Source organism: Aethalodelphis obliquidens, unplaced genomic scaffold (assembly GCF_003676395.1).
Source record: "Aethalodelphis obliquidens isolate GAN/ISIS:26980383/991018 unplaced genomic scaffold, ASM367639v1 scaffold8, whole genome shotgun sequence".
Taxonomy (NCBI): Eukaryota; Metazoa; Chordata; class Mammalia; order Artiodactyla; family Delphinidae; genus Aethalodelphis; species Aethalodelphis obliquidens.
The window spans coordinates 34,433,196-34,449,576 of record NW_020837952.1 but is presented as its reverse complement, the minus strand read 5'-3'; the positions used below and the strand labels follow the sequence as shown (position 1 = coordinate 34,449,576).

The following is a 16,381-nucleotide window of genomic DNA, read 5'->3' as shown; positions in this document are numbered from 1 at the left end:
TGTTGCTGCTGACAGTAACACAAATTAAAACGACAGTAATAATAGCTACATTTGAGCGTTTTCTATGTGCCACGCATGTCTTCTGAGTATTATTTCACTTAATACTTTAAATGCCTTAATTTCATTAAATCTCTCTAAGATTTACCTGGGTGCGCACGCCAAAAGCTGGGCACCTTTGTTTCTTTTCTTTCTTTCCCCTTCACATCTAATGTGTTTGCAAGCCTTGTGGACTCCCGTCTTTATGATATATCTTGGTTTTGACTGCTTCTACTATTTCCATAGCCTTCAGCCTAGTCCAAACCACCACCTTCTGGCCGGATTATTACAATAGCCTCCTGAGTGATTTCCTTCTTCCTGCTGTGCATACTCCACACAACAGCCAGAGTGAGATTTTTTGTTCGTTTCGTCTAAACATTTTATTAAAGTGTAAGATATGTACCACAATTGGACAGCTTGCAGAATTTCCACAACTGTGACATGCCCATTTTGCCAACATCCAGAGTGAGAAGCCCTCTTGTGCTCCCTTCTAGCCACTGTCCTCCCTCCCTACCACCCACATGATCTCTATGCTGACTTCTAACTCCATAGATTAGTTTTGCTGCTTCTTGAACTTCGTATAAATGAAATTTAATTACACGTTAGGTGCACGGTATGAATATACCACAGCTTTTGTATCCGTTTTACTTTGATGGACAGTTGGGTTTCTAGTTTTGGTCTTCTTTGAATAGTACTTCCACAACATTATTGTACATGTCTTCTGCTAAACATGCATAAGAATTGCTGTAGGTATATACCTAGGCGTCAAATTCTGAGTCAGATGGTAAGTGTACATTCAGCTTCAACAGATTTCAAAACAATTTTCCAAGGGTGCTTAAAACGACCACCATTATTTGAGAGCTCCACTTGTTACACATACTCACCAAGATTTGGTACTATTTATCTCTTTTATTGTAGCCATTCTAATGAGAGTGTAGTGATATCTTATTGTGGTTTTAATTTGCACTTTCCTAGTGACTAATGGATTTGAGCACCTTTTCATATGTTTATCGGCCATTTGCATAGCCTCCTTTATGAAGTGCCTGTTTAAGCCCTTTGCCTATGTATTTGCCTGTCGTATTTTACTGCCTTTCCTTATTGATTTGTAGGATTCTTTATATATTCTTTATTATATGTTGGATAAATGTATTGTAAATATCTTTTTCGTCTCTGTGGCTTGCGTTTTCCCTTGCTTGGCGGTATCTTTCAATGAGCAAAATTTCTTAATTTTAGTGTAGTACAAATTATCATTCTTTTCTTTTAGTAATTTAGTCATTTTCCGGTATTATTTAAGCAATCGTTGCCTACCCCAATGGCCATGAAGATATTCCCCTAAGTTCTCTCCTAAAAGCTTATTGTTTTACCGATCACATTTAGATCCGCAATCCATGCGGAATTACTTTTGTGTACAGTATAGTGTAGAAGTCAAGGTACATTTTTTTTCCTTGTGAATACCCAGTGGACCCAACGTCATTTTTGCAAAGATCATCCTTTCTCACTGTCAGAGCGGCAGTTTTCTTAAATCAGATCACAAGGTCCTCCTGCTTATAATCCTTCAGTGGCTGAGAACTAAATACACACCTCTCACCATGGCTCCTTGCTGGCATCAGCTTCTCTCTGGGCTTCCATCCCTTGTTCTCTTTTTCTCCCCTCCCCTGTGGACATGCTGGTCTCCTTGCTGTTCCTCAGGTTGACAAGTGCATGGCTGTCTCAGGCCCTCACATGTGGAGCCCTCCTGCCCAGAGTGCTCTTTCTTCACGTCTTAGCCTGGATCACTCCTCATTTCACTCAAGTCTCTGCTCGCATGTCCCTTCCTTGGAAAGGACCACTAACTACCCCATATAACATTAAGAATATGGTCAAAAGGTTTAAGCTTCCACTTATAAGTACTAGGGATGTAATGTACAACATGATTAATATAATTCACACTGCTGTCTGTTATATGTGAAAGTTAAGAGAGTAAATCCTAAGAGTTCTCATCACAAGGAGAACAAATTTTTTTTTTCTTTTTCTTTAATGAGAAATATGAAATGATGAATATTCACTAAACCTATAGTGGTAATCATTTCATGATGTATATCTCAAACCTGGAAGAAAAAAAAATAATATATAAAAGTCCTCTGAACATGTATGATATTACAGTCTAATGAAGCATCTCCTGCTCTGTTGTGATTCCCTGAGGGCACGAGGTTGTGTCTTACTCCCTTTTGTAGCTCTTGTTTGTAGCATACCTTAGAACTCAGAGTCCCCAATATAATGTACATGATAATTCATTGTTTTCCCTAGTTTGTCCACATTAGCCCCAGATAATTCAAACCCTGATTTATTTAATAATTTGATGAGCTGTAATGGAATGTCAACTTTTTGTACTTTTAAAAAAAGGGGGTAGTATACAGCTTATAAACTCACTTTAACTATTTTACATGGAAACATTGCATAGGCCAAGTCAAAATGAATTTTATCTATGGCTAAGGAACTTAGAAGGTTTTCAGTGACTTTATATTTCTCTTCTAACAGTAATACTAATTGTATTTCAAGTTTATAAAGTTTTTTTTTTCTAAACATTCTACAGTCTAGACTTAGTGATTCTCATTGACCTGGTTCCTCTCACTGGGGCTATTTTGGGGCTACATGAATATATAAAATTTGGTTTTAGGGCAAGAGTTAGATCTATCTTTCATTTGTTTATTTCTTCATTCCTTGTTTAAGGCATTTATTTCCACTGTTGATTTCATTTGTTTTCCTTTTCTTAAAGCCTTAAGTTAATGTCTGAAACACATGACTCTTTTATTAATTGTAGAATGTCATAACAGAGCAAAAAGTGTGTTTTAAGATTACCTTATCTAGCTATAAAAGACATTACTGGTCAATTAACAAAACTGGAAAGCAGTAGATTAAAGTACTGTCACTGGTAAATTTTCTGAAATTGATTATAGTGCTATTGGTATGTAAAGGAATATCTTTATTCTTAGAAAAATACACTTAAGTATTTAGGAATAAAGGTGCCATGATGATGAATTTACTTACCCCAGAATCGCTTAGGAAGAAAAAATTGTGTGTTTGTATGTGTGCCCACACATACAATGCTTGTGTACAGAAAAAGAGTGCGCACAGGAGCAAATTATAAACCAAATGGGGCAAAATAGTAACAACAGGTGGATCTGGTAAAGGGTATATTAATGTTCTTTATACTATTTTTATGACTGTTCTATAACTGTGAAGTTATCTCTGCATAAACAGTTTAAAAAAATCATTCTCATCCAGCCCTCTCAGGAAAAGCATTCAGTCCTTATGACACAAAGATTAAGTTACTTTCGCAGTCAACCTGAGAGAGACAGAACTGACTCCTACTCCTGTGTCTCTGTTGTATTGTGCTGCCTTCTTCTAGTAAATAGTCATTGAGTTCTAACCAAATACAGGGGCCAATAATCCTGCTCTGTGGCTACATAGGACACAGCCAAGCTTGCATATTAGTGATGTGGCTTTGGGTTTCTTTTACAAATTTTTTGCCATTGCTTGGTCTGTCTCACAACCTCCAGGCCCCTCTGTTACCTGGACGTCTTGTTCTTAGATATGCTGCCCATTGTAATGAGACATGCCTACATTTGTGTTTTAACACACAGTGGTTTTGTTCTTCTATTTCTTAATAGCTACCGGTTCTTGGGATACGTTTCTCATGCTGTGGAGTTTCAAGCCGCAAGCTAGAGCTTTCAGATATGTGGGTCACAAGGACATTGTAACCAGCGTGCAGTTTTCTCCACTTGGAAACTTACTGGCATCTGCTTCACGAGACAGGACCGTTAGACTCTGGATTCCTGATAAGTAAGAGAAACGAACACCTGTTATGCTCTGGATTTAGAAATGTGAAAGAATACTGGAGGCGGGCTGTTCCCTGTGTGCTTCTTGGAATGCCCACACCCCTAGTTACCTGCACATCTTTAGTCTGAGTCACAAACAGGGTGTACTGCCCTTGTCGTAAAGTCAGACTATTTCTTTACCGTTTTTTCCTCATCTTTAACTCATAATTGTGTCTTCTGTTTGAAAACTATTTCTAACCATGGAAATATGCTTAATATGTCCTAAGGTTTTCTTGGGGCGGGGGGGGCGGTGGTTAGGAAGGGTGATGGTTATCAATCCCTTTATAAATCTGATGTAAGCTTTAGATCGTCCTCCAGAGGGATATACATCAGCCTGTCTAATCAAGACAGTTTATTAACCTACTACCACCCATCGCGGATCCTTGAGGGGACTTTGAATCTCTATTAAAAACCCCGGGGCTAGCTATTCTTTGATGCATATCATTCATTTGGGCTCCAGAATTTTCTTGTTAAAGAGAATTTCTGACAAATGTATAAACCTCATTGCATTTGTGCATAGTCCTATCCTGTCATAGCAAACCTCTCTATAAGAGGTTTTTTAAATCCTAGCTGATAGCCCATCTATTTTAAGCAATTATTGAGCCTTGATTATTTTAAAAGTTCTTAAACTCTTAATTATAAAGAATTTCAAGCATACATGAAAATAGAATGGGTGACGTGACAACTCCCTCCCCACATAACCATCCCCCATATCCAGCAGTTATCAGCGTTCTGTCAGTCTTGTTTCATCTGTTCCCCCGTTGCCACACACCTTTTTTTTTTCTTTTCTGGAATACGTATTATTAGAACAAATCTCACACATCATATCATTTCCTTCATAAATACTTAGGATAATAAGAAACGAGTGTTTTTCTTCACTCTGTTGTGGCAGGATTTGATTTGTGGTACGTGCCTGAAGAGGCTCAGGCACTCGCAAATGAATGAAAGTTCCAGGGGCATTTCCCTGCCAGTGGGCACTTTCTTCCTGCCACTACCCAAAGGATCTCCATACTGAGAAATCTGAACGTTATCCCGAGGTAGCAAACACTACTGAGGAGAAGTAACGTATTATGATACTGCAGATGGCAATGTAGAGGGAACTGTAAGGACAAGAGGCTGATTTGGGGTCCAAAAGTGAAAGCATTTTTTAAAATCCTTCACTTTAGGAATTTAGGACTAGTGGTTTGTTATTCTCAGCACAGCCTGTCTCCCATCGCTAATTCAGGGAAATCTCAGTAAACTGCACGAGGGTAGATGAGGTGAAAGCACACTGAATCATTAACTCGTACTGGCTAATCTAAGTACAACAATTAGGCTTGTGTAGACGCGTCTAGTTCCTCTTCCTAAGTCAGATCACAGTGGTGCCAGGGCAATAGTGGGTCATGGCAAGGAGAAGGAAACTAACCAGTTACCTGTTGCTGCATAACAGTCCTCAAAACTTAGTAGCTTAATACAGTAACTATCATTTCTCACAATTTTCTGGGTTGCCTGAATGACTCCTCTGCCCCATTGATGTTGGCTCTTACTCACGCAGCTTCATTAAGCTGGCAGCTGGGCTGGCAGGTCCAATGCCTCCCTCATACACCTGTGGCCTTAGTGCCGGCTATTGGCTGGGGCACCGTGGTCCTCCAGCACTATAAGGACCTCCTTACAGCATGGCAGCTGGATTCTAGGATGGTAAAAGCCAGAGCTGCTAGACTTTTTAAAGGCTGGTCCTGAAACTTGCACAGTATGTATCCCTTCTGCCACATTCTGTTGGTCAAAGTAAGTCACAGCGCCAGCCGAGATGCAAAGGGAGGAGAAATCGATGGATTCCACCTCCCATGGGGAGGAGTGGCGTGTGTGCACAGGGATGAGGGGAATTGTGGGCAGCCGGATGAGCAAACACCAGAATTGGTGACGGGAAGGCTAAGAAAGCATAGTAGGAGCGAGTTCGGAGGCAGGTCTGGCCTGGCGTTATCACAGTCGGCAGTCAAGAGAATTTGGGTGGAAAGGGCAGGTGAACGTGTGGGAGGTGGAAAGCCCGTGTGAAGGCAACGTGAGGAGCTAGAAACCAGTTAAGCACCAGCACAACAAACACTAGGCACTCTTATCTCGGTTTCCTAGATGCTTCCTGTTGAGACCGGACCTGGATCTGGCTGTTGGGCCAGCCTGTAGCCGAGAGGAGCGGCTTTTAGAAAGAATGCAAGCAGGAAAGCCTCCTGCAGTATGGAGTGCAGAAGAAAGATCAGGGCAGACTTTGATGATACCAGCTGTCTCTTGGCTTCCTGGCTATAGCAGATGCCAAGTCTTTTCTTTGTTTTCTCTAGGCTTTATGCTTAAAGTCAGGCCATACTGTACTCCTGACTTCTACTCAAAGAATTTTCCCTTGAAACCTCACTGACCTAGTAGTCCCTGAATGCTCCCTCCTATTTTGTTTCTAAATATTGATTTTAATTATTCTTGGTATGTCATATATCAGGTGATGGAGATTTATGACAAAGTCACCTCTGCCTTCTACAGGCCACTGGAAGGGAAAGCCAGGATGGATCTAAGAACCATTAAGTATTGACTCTTCCCAGCAGAATTCAGCAAAGTGTACTGAGTTCTTTTTCCATGCCTGACATTGTGCTAGATGCTGGTCTTTTAGAGATGAATAAGTCAACTTTCCTGTCCTCAAAAAATTACTGCCTAATAGGAGAGAAACAGGACTATTTTAAAACAAAAATTACTGTATAATGTAATAAGCAAAATAGCTATAATAAAAAGGGAACAATTAAGCCTGTCTGGGTTGGTCAAGGGGGCTTTGCTGGTAGGGGAAAGTAGTCAGGCTAAGAAAGCTGTAAGTACAAAGCCAGAGGTGTGTTTGAAGCAGTGAGACTGTTGTAAGAGTACAAAGGTCAGTGCAGTGGCAGGATGTCTCGCCAGAGAGCTTGGGCGTTGTACTTTTTCTTGGAGAGCAGCCCATGACACGTTTACACTGGGATTTACATGCTTAGAATTATACATTTAGCAAGGCTGTAAGCACAGTATGTAGGTGACTGAAGGGAGATGAAAGATTAGAGCAGGGAGACCAGTTAAGAGGCTTTTGCAGTAATCTAGGTGAAGGATATTGAGGGTATGTATATCTACCTTAATGCAAGCATAGCTGGGATGGAAAGAAGAGGAGGGATTCAAAAGATATTTAGGAGGTGATAGCAGTCTCACTATCACATTAAATAGGTTGCTGACCTATCGGATGTTGGGGAGGAGCTGAGTGTAACTTCCAGGCTTCTGCAAATTCTGCTGCCTGATCTTCTTCAAACACTTGTGGTGATTTTTCCCATAAGGCATCACCTGTATAAATATGACTTTCTGAATGGAAAAATTGCTAAGTCTAAATGTAGTATAAAGTGAAAGTACCTTGGGAACTTGGAAACGCTGACACAAAGTAGCATTTCCCAAATGTCACCATTTAACTCCAGCGCTGTCTACTAGCCTACCCCTAATTATGTCAGCATTTTTCCTGCTGCTTCTCCTTAAATGCCACACATTATTTTCTCCACCTTTTTTTTCCTATTCTCTTTTTCCCACCCTAGCCAAGAAAAAAAAAGTATCTGAAATTTCAAGGTGTTGAGAACTGAAGGATCAATATGTTATTACCATTTATCTTTTGTTTTGCTTATGAATGTAAGATTGGGCTCAGGGCTGAGCAAGGCCTTAGGTATACCTCAGGATCTCAGTTCGCATTGCTGGTGGGTGAAAGCAGGAAAGTCAGATCACCCAGGGACATTCTGCATAGAGGCAAGTGACATAGGGAACATCTCCTCCTTCCCAAGCCAGACTGCCAGTCCACACAATTTCCACGTGAGCCCAGTTTGAAAACGCTACCTTAGAGCTCTTCACTTAATGAATCTTATGTTTTCTAGCTTGCAGTTCATTTAAACTGTATGTTGCTCTTTCTAGAGGAACAACAGGAACTTGTTCAAAATATTATTCCGTAGCTTCCAATTAAAGCAAAGTCAGCAAATGCATTTCAGGGTGGGGACCACTAGGCTCTCACTTGTTTAGTGTCAGCTGTGACTTTAACAAAACCAGCTTGGAACAGTGTCAGTGAAGAGTACAGTACAACACAGCCTTTTCACACTTCTGTCAGTTTTTACAACAAACTATTTTATATGTTTCAAAGTCTGTATACTGATAATTAAATCAAATGTTATAAATATTAAACTGTTTGTCTCCAGGAGAGGGAAATCCTCTGAATTTAAAGCTCACACAGCTCCAGTTAGAAGTGTGGACTTTTCAGCCGATGGCCAGTTTCTTGCTACAGCTTCTGAAGACAAATCTATCAAAGTATGGAACATGTATCGCCAGCGCTTCTTATATTCTTTGTACCGACACACACACTGGGTTCGCTGTGCCAAGTAAGTGCAAAGTTTCACAGTAAGGTTTCCACATTTTTTTTTTCCTGCTATAGTCCATGTTTTACCCCCCCCAACTCCCAGAAAAGGAGATTGAGGGCAAATTCATTCATTCATTTGTTCATTCATTCAGCAAATATGTATTGTGTGCTTGCCATGTGCCAGGAACAATAGTAAACAAAACGGTCAGAAACCGCTGCTCTCATGAAGCTTATATTCTGGGGAGGGGAGACAGACAATAAACAAATGGGAAACTGGATATGGTAGGTCAGATGGTGGTAAGTGCTACGGGGAGAAACAGAGCTAGATGGGAAGGGGGGCTGCCAGTTTAAACAGAGTGTTCAGCGACTGCTCCCAGAGAGGGTGACCTTTGAGCAGAGGGAGGGCAGGGAGTGAGGGTTGAAGATGTTTGGGAAAGGAAAGTCCGCGTGGAGGAAGCAGGAGTGAAGGCCCTCAGGCGGGAGCTGGGTCGCTGTGTGAGGACAAGAAGGCAGGGGCGGCCAAGAGTGCGGCGAAGCCGGGGAACAGCCCTGACGGGCACGCTGAGTAGATGCGCCGTTGGAGCATGTTCATCTCTCTGACTTACAGTTTAACGGGACCCCTCTGACCACTGTGTGGCGAGTAGACTGTCAGAAGTCAGGGCAGAGCCCGGAGGTGCAGGCTGTTGCAGTGGTTCTCATCCCGGTTTGGTCCAGGGTAGTGGCCGTGGAGATTTTGAGAAGTGGTTGGATTTTAGATAATCTATACAGTTGACCCTTGAACAACACAGGTTTGGGCTGCAGGGGTCCACTCATACGTGCATTTTTTTCAGTAGTGTTGATAAATACTAGTGTACTTCACAAACCGAGGTTGGTTGAATCCACAGATGTGGAAGCGTGAATACGGAGGAACCTTGGATTCCAAGGGCAAACTAAGTCACACACGGATTTTTGACTCTGTGGAGTGTTGGTGCCCCTAACCCCCGTGTTGCTCAAGGGTCAACTGTAGTTTGAAGTTACAACCAAAAGTACTTGCTGTCGTGTTGGATGTGACGAGAATGAGAGAAACCAAGAATGACTCCATAATCTTTGGCAACAGTCTGTTGGGACAAGTGCTATTGTGTTATTAAGGTCTGCTAATAGCCGCGGAGCCCTCTATTCCTAAGACACAGTGCTATAGTACTTAAAATACATATCTCCTTTCCCCATCGGAACTGGCCAGGGAGGGAAGGGCAGTTCTAAATTCCCCATTTTACAGATGAGGAAACTAAGTTTCAGAGTTAGAGTTAGAGCTCGTCTAGCTGAAAATGACAGAAACCCATTCTTTTTCACTTCTCAAGGTGGTTTTGTTGCCTGTTTGATAACCTTGGAGTTGGAAGGAGAGACCAGAACAAGGGACTCCAATGCTGTTAGCTCTCTATAGGCCTCTCTAACATGCCAGCTTTCCTCTCTGAGAAACCCTAAGCTTTGAGAGGAAACTCTAAGCTTTGAGAGGAAAAGCTTCTCCCAGCTCCAGTTAGAAAAGTACCCAGGGGTGACTCTGGCCCAGCTAGGACCCTGTACCCATCCCTTCACCAGGCAGTGAGACACTGTGATTGTTCAAATTTATCCAGGCAGCCAACTGAGACAAGCTACCCTGGCTGGGGAGGAGGGGTCATACCAACCATGTTTTCTGGTGATGCAGAGAGAGGAGAGTTCTCACAAGAAGGGGGCTGGTACAGAGGTAATCAGTGGGGGAAACTGTGAACCCTGTGGTCACCTGGATTTGTGCCCGCCATATGACATAACATGCCAGGTGTCCGCAGCTAGGATGTGGTGGAGTGAGCATATGAGCCCAGCTCTCTGTCTTGCCTTACAGTCCAAACTCTTAACCCTTGTTATGCTCTCTGGGGGGCATTATTGCCCAGGAGGTGTTGATTATAATTTATGGTAATGAGTCTAAGCAGACTAAAAAAGGATAGAAGATCATACTTTTAGTCAATAGTTTTTCTTTTTTTTTTCCTTCTAAAGGGCTTAGCTACTCTTGGCTCTGGCCATCTTAGTGTTATTTTCCATATATGCCATATGTCTGTGTGGTTACAAATATATAGATTCAAATCCCAGCCCCACCACTTACTAGCTGTATGACCTTTGGGGAAATTATCTGATTTCTCATGCCTCAGTTTTCTTATCTGTAAAATTAGGATGATAACAGTAACCTGCCACCTAGGTTGTCATGGTATTTAAATGAGTAAATTTAAAAGCCCACATACTAATCAGTAGATAAATCTTAGCCATCATCCCCATCACCATCATTGGACATCTCATTCTTATTTAATTTTTACATGTATTATGTAACTTGAATTGATAATTTTTCCCCACCTAAGGAGGTGGCACGATTTGTATTTATTTATGAAATGATGTTGTAAATAAGAGGAGGCAGAGCTCTATTATCTAGTGGTTGGGGCCTGGAGAGCAGAGGTATAGGTGGCAGGGCCGGGTACTAGGAAGGGTCATTTAGCTCCCACTATGTACCAACTCTGGATATGTTCAGTAAAGAGACTGATTTCTGTTACTTTCATCAGGGAGCTCAACATAAGCAAAAGCACTGAATATTGATTTAACTAATCAAGACAGAATGTGTCCTCTATATTCTGACTAATAATAAGAGCTGTTATTTATCCACTGTGACCTACGTATCTCTGTTTCCTTTCATAAAGAATTTAAAGTGGTTTATAATAACTGACATACCTATGTATACATCAGTCACTGGAGGGAATGGAGAGACAGTTCTATCTAGAACCACGTAACCTGGGTTAGTGCAGTTTTGGCATGAGGTGTAGCCTGAGTTTCCTGCAGCCCAGGTATTAATGGAATGATGGAGGCTGACATATTTCCATTTTCTAATAACAAGAAGGAATCCTATCAAATTGTTCAGATAAGAGAAAATTTTCCCTGGAGTAGATTCTAGGAAATACTTTATTCCTTGCCCTTGTATTGAATTATCTATGTATAATATAAATGTTAAAAAGGAAAAAAGGTAACACTAATGTAAGATAGAACTTATGAAAGGTTGAAAGATCACCAATGTGAAATTTTCGTCATCAAAACATTCCTTTAATAAGCATAGCCCCCGATACGAGCCACACATCTGTGCTGGGTGTTAAGTATGGAGAGATGAAAGACACCATCTTAGCCTCAAGGAGCTTTTATAATTCAAGGGAAAAAATATATATATAAATAATTATAAAAGGGTGTGTCCTATGGGAAAATGATATACATGACGAGGGAGTGTGCGAGTGGAGCACTGAACTAGGCTTGTGTGAGGAAAAGTCAAAAGAGACATTGTGAGCCCCTAACTGAGGGGGGCGGGGAGAGGAGAAGAGGAGGGAGTGGCGAATCATCAGACGGGAAGCGGGTGGCAGACCTTCCAGAGGGAATCAGTGGGAGTGAGCACCGTGGCTGAGAGAGTGTGGTGCTCTGTCAACTGTTCACCTATGGCCATGCTCAGGAAATAAGGTGGGGTGAGGTGTAGGAGGAGATGGGAAGGCTCAGGGTTCAGGGTCCTGGATGATGTGAAAAGACTTTGGACTTCATCCTGCAGGTGATACGGAGACACCAGAGAGCTTGGAATCTGGAAGAAGCGTGATCTGAGCTCTTCTTTGTTAATTGGTCTATTCTACTGGCATGACTTTGCGTTTAGAGGGTTGGCATGAGATAGTCCAAGATTCACATGCCCACATATAGCACCTTGTTACCCTCGGGCATGTTTCGGTTCACGGCTCTCTGCCTCTGTGGAAAGTGAGGGTGATGAGGCTCCTCAAAGTGGACTGTTGCGAGGGTGAGAAATGTCAGTTTACAGCGTTTGGGACTGAGTGATGCCACAGGACTGCCGTGCCTCCAGCTGAGCACCGTCTGCTAGGGTGAAACTCGGGAAGTGGGGGGAGCCTTTGAAAATGTTGTTTTTCCTTAAATCAAGAGAAGAAAGCCATGGTGGAATTTTGCACTTTGCCTAACATCATTCCCCGTGGAATGATTTTCTGGTGGTAGTGCCCACATTTTCCCTGAGGAACCAGCCCTCCCCGACGGTCCCTCTATGTACTGTGGTGGCCCTGTCTCCGGTCCAGCAGGAGGCTCAGCTCAGATTTGCCATACGGGACAGAGCATCCCCCTTTCTACAGGAGAGAGTGAGCCTTGTTAGAACTGTAGTCCTTTGTTGTGGGATTTCTATCTTGAGGCTTATTTAAACCTGAACTGCTGAGGGACACCGTGCACAAAATACTGACCTAAGAATGATGCTGGTTCTTTCAGAGGAGAGCGGAGCTGTGAGAGGAAGACAGAAATTGTTGTCTGATTACATGGTGTGGTTTCTAGGTACAGCCATGCCTGGAATTATTAGTGGGAGTGGGGAGGGGCCGGAGAGGGAGACAGAGACATGAGCCTTAAAATATTTCTTTTCACTCTTTTTTGAAAAGGCACTTTCCATAGGAAGTGATAGTGAAGCAGAGTTTTGGAAAAGTGGGATTGATCCTTGCATCCAGTCATGTGCACTCGTGATTCCTGTTTTATCTCCATCCCCAACACGGCCTTAGTTTTCAGCATCATTATCACTTGTGGAGACTTTTGCAATAAACTCCTAAATGTTTTCCATGACTACAGATTGGCATTTATTCCCTCCTTCCCCTACGGCCTCCAAAGAGACTTTTGTGAAATGCAAATCTGATTGTGCTCTTCCTTAGGTTAAAGCCACTCGGTGACTCCTGTCCAGGCACACTTGTCCTGCCACATCTGCTCTGCCTTCCTGTTACAAGCTCGCCTTTCTTTCCTTTTCACCATTCACCTTATTGCAGCTACACAAGGTTCCCCAAGTGTGCGATGCTCTGTTGTGTTCTGTGCCCCTTCACATGTTGCCTGCCATACCTGGAATGCCCCCAATTCCACCCTCCCTTCACCAGCCTGCTTTGCATCTCTTCCTCTAAGAAGTGTTTCCAACTCTCCCAGGGGGAGCCTCTTATGATTCCTTTATGCCACCACATTACCCTGTTAATGAGGTCTGTTTGCCAGTTTAGGCCTCACTTCCCTATTAGACTTTGAATTACAAGTATTTTATTCATTGTGTATTCTCACGCCAGGGACCATTCTAAATTCTGTAAATACCACAGAAAGTAAAACAGACAAAATTCCTACTGTCATGGAACTCCTTCTATCAAAAGGAGACAGACAATAACCAAATATACTAGTGATATGTGCTCTGCAGAAAAGTGCTGTAGCGGGTAACAGGACAGAGAGTGACGGGGATGGGAGGTGCTCTTCTACATATGGTGGCCAGGGAAGGCAGCTCTATTAAGGTGACATTGACTGAAGTGGGAGAACTAATAAGGTGTGGGTATCGGGGGAGAGTGTTGAATTTAGAGTCAGATACAGTGTGAGAGACACTGCAGAGTGTTAGTTATAGGGTGAGGAAGGCTCAGAGGAGTTGTGTAAAAATGTGGGTTGAATGAATCCATGAAAGGTTGACTGCTAATGTGCAGGTGGCTTTGGTGGGAGTTTTCATGGGCTTCTTCAGGAAAGAGTCATTTTTGTGGATTTTTTTATACCAAATTCAGGAGTACTATACATGCATGTTATACATGAGGAATATTTAAGTGGCTTCACTACTTTTCCGTTTTGTTTTATTTTTGATCAGATTGATAATTTTTATACTCTGCACACCTGGTCTTAATGGAATGCCTTTATTTTGCTGGTACCTTGTGGATCTGAGGGATTGATTGATGGATTGATTTTTCAATCAGTTGTTCTCTTACTGTTTGGAGTGAGTGATTCCTGTGGAATTCTGCAGAGGCCTCTCTGGAGGAATGTTCTTTGGTAACAAATTTGGCTAAATTTAATGAATAAAGATTTCCTCTTTTGGCCGGCTTTCCATAGATGTGCTCGACAACATGAGTTCTTTCTCACACATTTATTACCATCTTTTTTCTTGACTCCTCTTAATGCAGATGGAGTCCAAGAGAGTTGGGAGGGCCTAACTGACCACTCAGGCCCGGCCTCTCAGTGCTTGTGCAACTTCCTGTGAGAGCTTCGCCTTGATGGGGTCCTTCTAGTCCAGGACTTTCTTCTAAATGTCTGAAGGATCAGAAGTTCTGTTTTGGCCCGAGGTGAGGAGGCTCAGGGGGGAACTAAGTCAGGCTTAATAAACGTAGGAGAGTCTGAAACAGAAGCCAAATTTACAATTTATTGACAGTGACAGCGCTAACCTTCAGAGGGGCTAGGGCATTTGCATGCCTCGGTCAGGGCCTTCTTCCACTCTGTCAACAAAGGCAGAATAAGGGCTCAGTGGGCCCTGGAACTAAGCCAAGAAAGTTTGTTGAAAAAAATCCTGATGGATAGTTTTTTCAGGTTAGGGTAGTAAGATGGGCTTATCTCCTCCACATATACGTACCTGCCGAGGAAACTGCACAGTCAGTTCTGCTGGTCAGGTACTCTCTTCCCTGGGCCAGGCTGGAGACACCCTGATGGATGATTGCTCTTGCTCTTGCCTCGGGTGGTTCCTGGGCACCTCCTCTCTCTTGACATAGTATCTTTTAGGTGGTGCAGTAGAGCTGATTGGTTTCACTAGCATGTGATCCTGCAAACGTGACATAACTCCTCTGGTCCTTAGTCTGCTCCCTTATAAAATGGATACAAAGGAGTACCTTCCTCAGAGAGTCATCCTGAAAACTGAACAAGTTAATGAATGTAAATAATGTCAGCTATTAACTACCCTCACACTCCAGCCTTTTCTCCTTGCAGTTCTACTGGAGTCACCTTTAGGTTGTGTTCCAAAGTCATTTCACACATTTGCGCATAGTGTTTGGGGTTGCTGCTATGGGTAACTACTATTAACCTTTAAATGCATTTTATGTACTTAACTATAGAGGGTAACTTTATTTTTAACTGCTTGTGTCTGAAAATCTCTGCCTTTTAATTGGAGTGCTTAGTCCACTTAAATTTATGTAACTAGTCCTATGGTTAGATTTATTTTAACACTACCATCTTGCTCTTTGTTTTCTATTTGTCTTATTTGTTTATTTCTTTTTACTCCTTTTCCTTTGGATCAATCAAGTATTTCTTAGTATCCCATTTTATCTCCTCTATTGTCTTTTTATTTATTTATTTAAAATATTTATTTATTTGGCTGCCTGGGGTCTTAGTTGTGGCAGGCAGGCTCCTCAGTTGCGGCTAGTGGGCTCCTTAGTTGTGGCATGCATGTGGGCTCTAGTTCCCTCATCAGGGACCGAACCTGGGCCCCCTGCATTGGGAGCATGGAGTCTTATCCATGTGCCACCTGTGCCACCAGGGAAGTCCCTCTATTGTCTTTTTAGCTTTACTTTTGGTCTTATATTTTTGTTTAGTGGTAACTTTGGTCTTATATTTTTGTTTAGTGGTAACCTTAGCATATCATAGTCTAGAATTAATTTTATGCTGTTCTATATATAACGTTAGAACTTATAAAAGTTCTAATGTTAGAACTTAAAAAAATACATCTCCATTCACCCACCTCTTGACAGTTTTACTTCTACATATCATATATACCCATAATACATTAAGCAACCATTTTCTTCTAAAGAAACAAAACAGGCTTTTATATTTACCTTTTCCTGCACTCTTTTCCTTTGTGTAGATCCAAGTTTCCATCTAATATCATTTCTCTTCACCCTAAAAAACTTCATTTACTGTTTCTTGTATCCCAGGACTCCTGGTGATGAATTCTGTCAGCTTTTTGTTTTTCCTTTTTAAAGGATATTTTTGCTGAGATGTAGAATTTTATTTCAGTGGATAATTTTTCTCTCAGCACTTTAAAGATATCATTCCATTGTCTTCTGGTTTGCATTTTTTTTTAAATGAAAGCAACAGTCATTTTTATCGTTATTCTCCTGTATGTAATGTGTCTTTTTTTTCTCTGCTGCTCTAAGATTTTTTTTTGCTTAATCTTCTGTTTTTAGTGATTTGACCATGATGAACCTGGGTATGGTTTTGTATATTTTTCTTGTGGTTCATCGAACTGCATGGATCTGTGGATTGATCTTTTTTCATCATATTTAGAAAGTTTTTCTCTTTTCTTCATACATTATTTCTCTGCCCTAATTTTTTTCTCATCTTTTTCTGGATCTCC

At 41.8% G+C, this 16,381-nt stretch overlaps 1 protein-coding gene across 6 annotated transcripts in view; it reads left to right on the top strand.

The window, feature by feature from the left end:
• The window catches only part of POC1B (POC1 centriolar protein B), a 107,589-nt gene that overhangs the window by 17,548 nt on the left and 73,660 nt on the right, over window positions 1-16,381 (top strand). For all 6 annotated transcript variants that reach the window (XM_027107161.1, XM_027107160.1, XM_027107159.1 and 3 more), the window contains 2 exons: window positions 3,687-3,858; window positions 8,096-8,275. In XM_027107161.1, coding sequence (XP_026962962.1) covers window positions 3,687-3,858; window positions 8,096-8,275 — 352 coding nt within the window. The remainder of the gene's footprint in view (window positions 1-3,686; window positions 3,859-8,095; window positions 8,276-16,381) is intronic.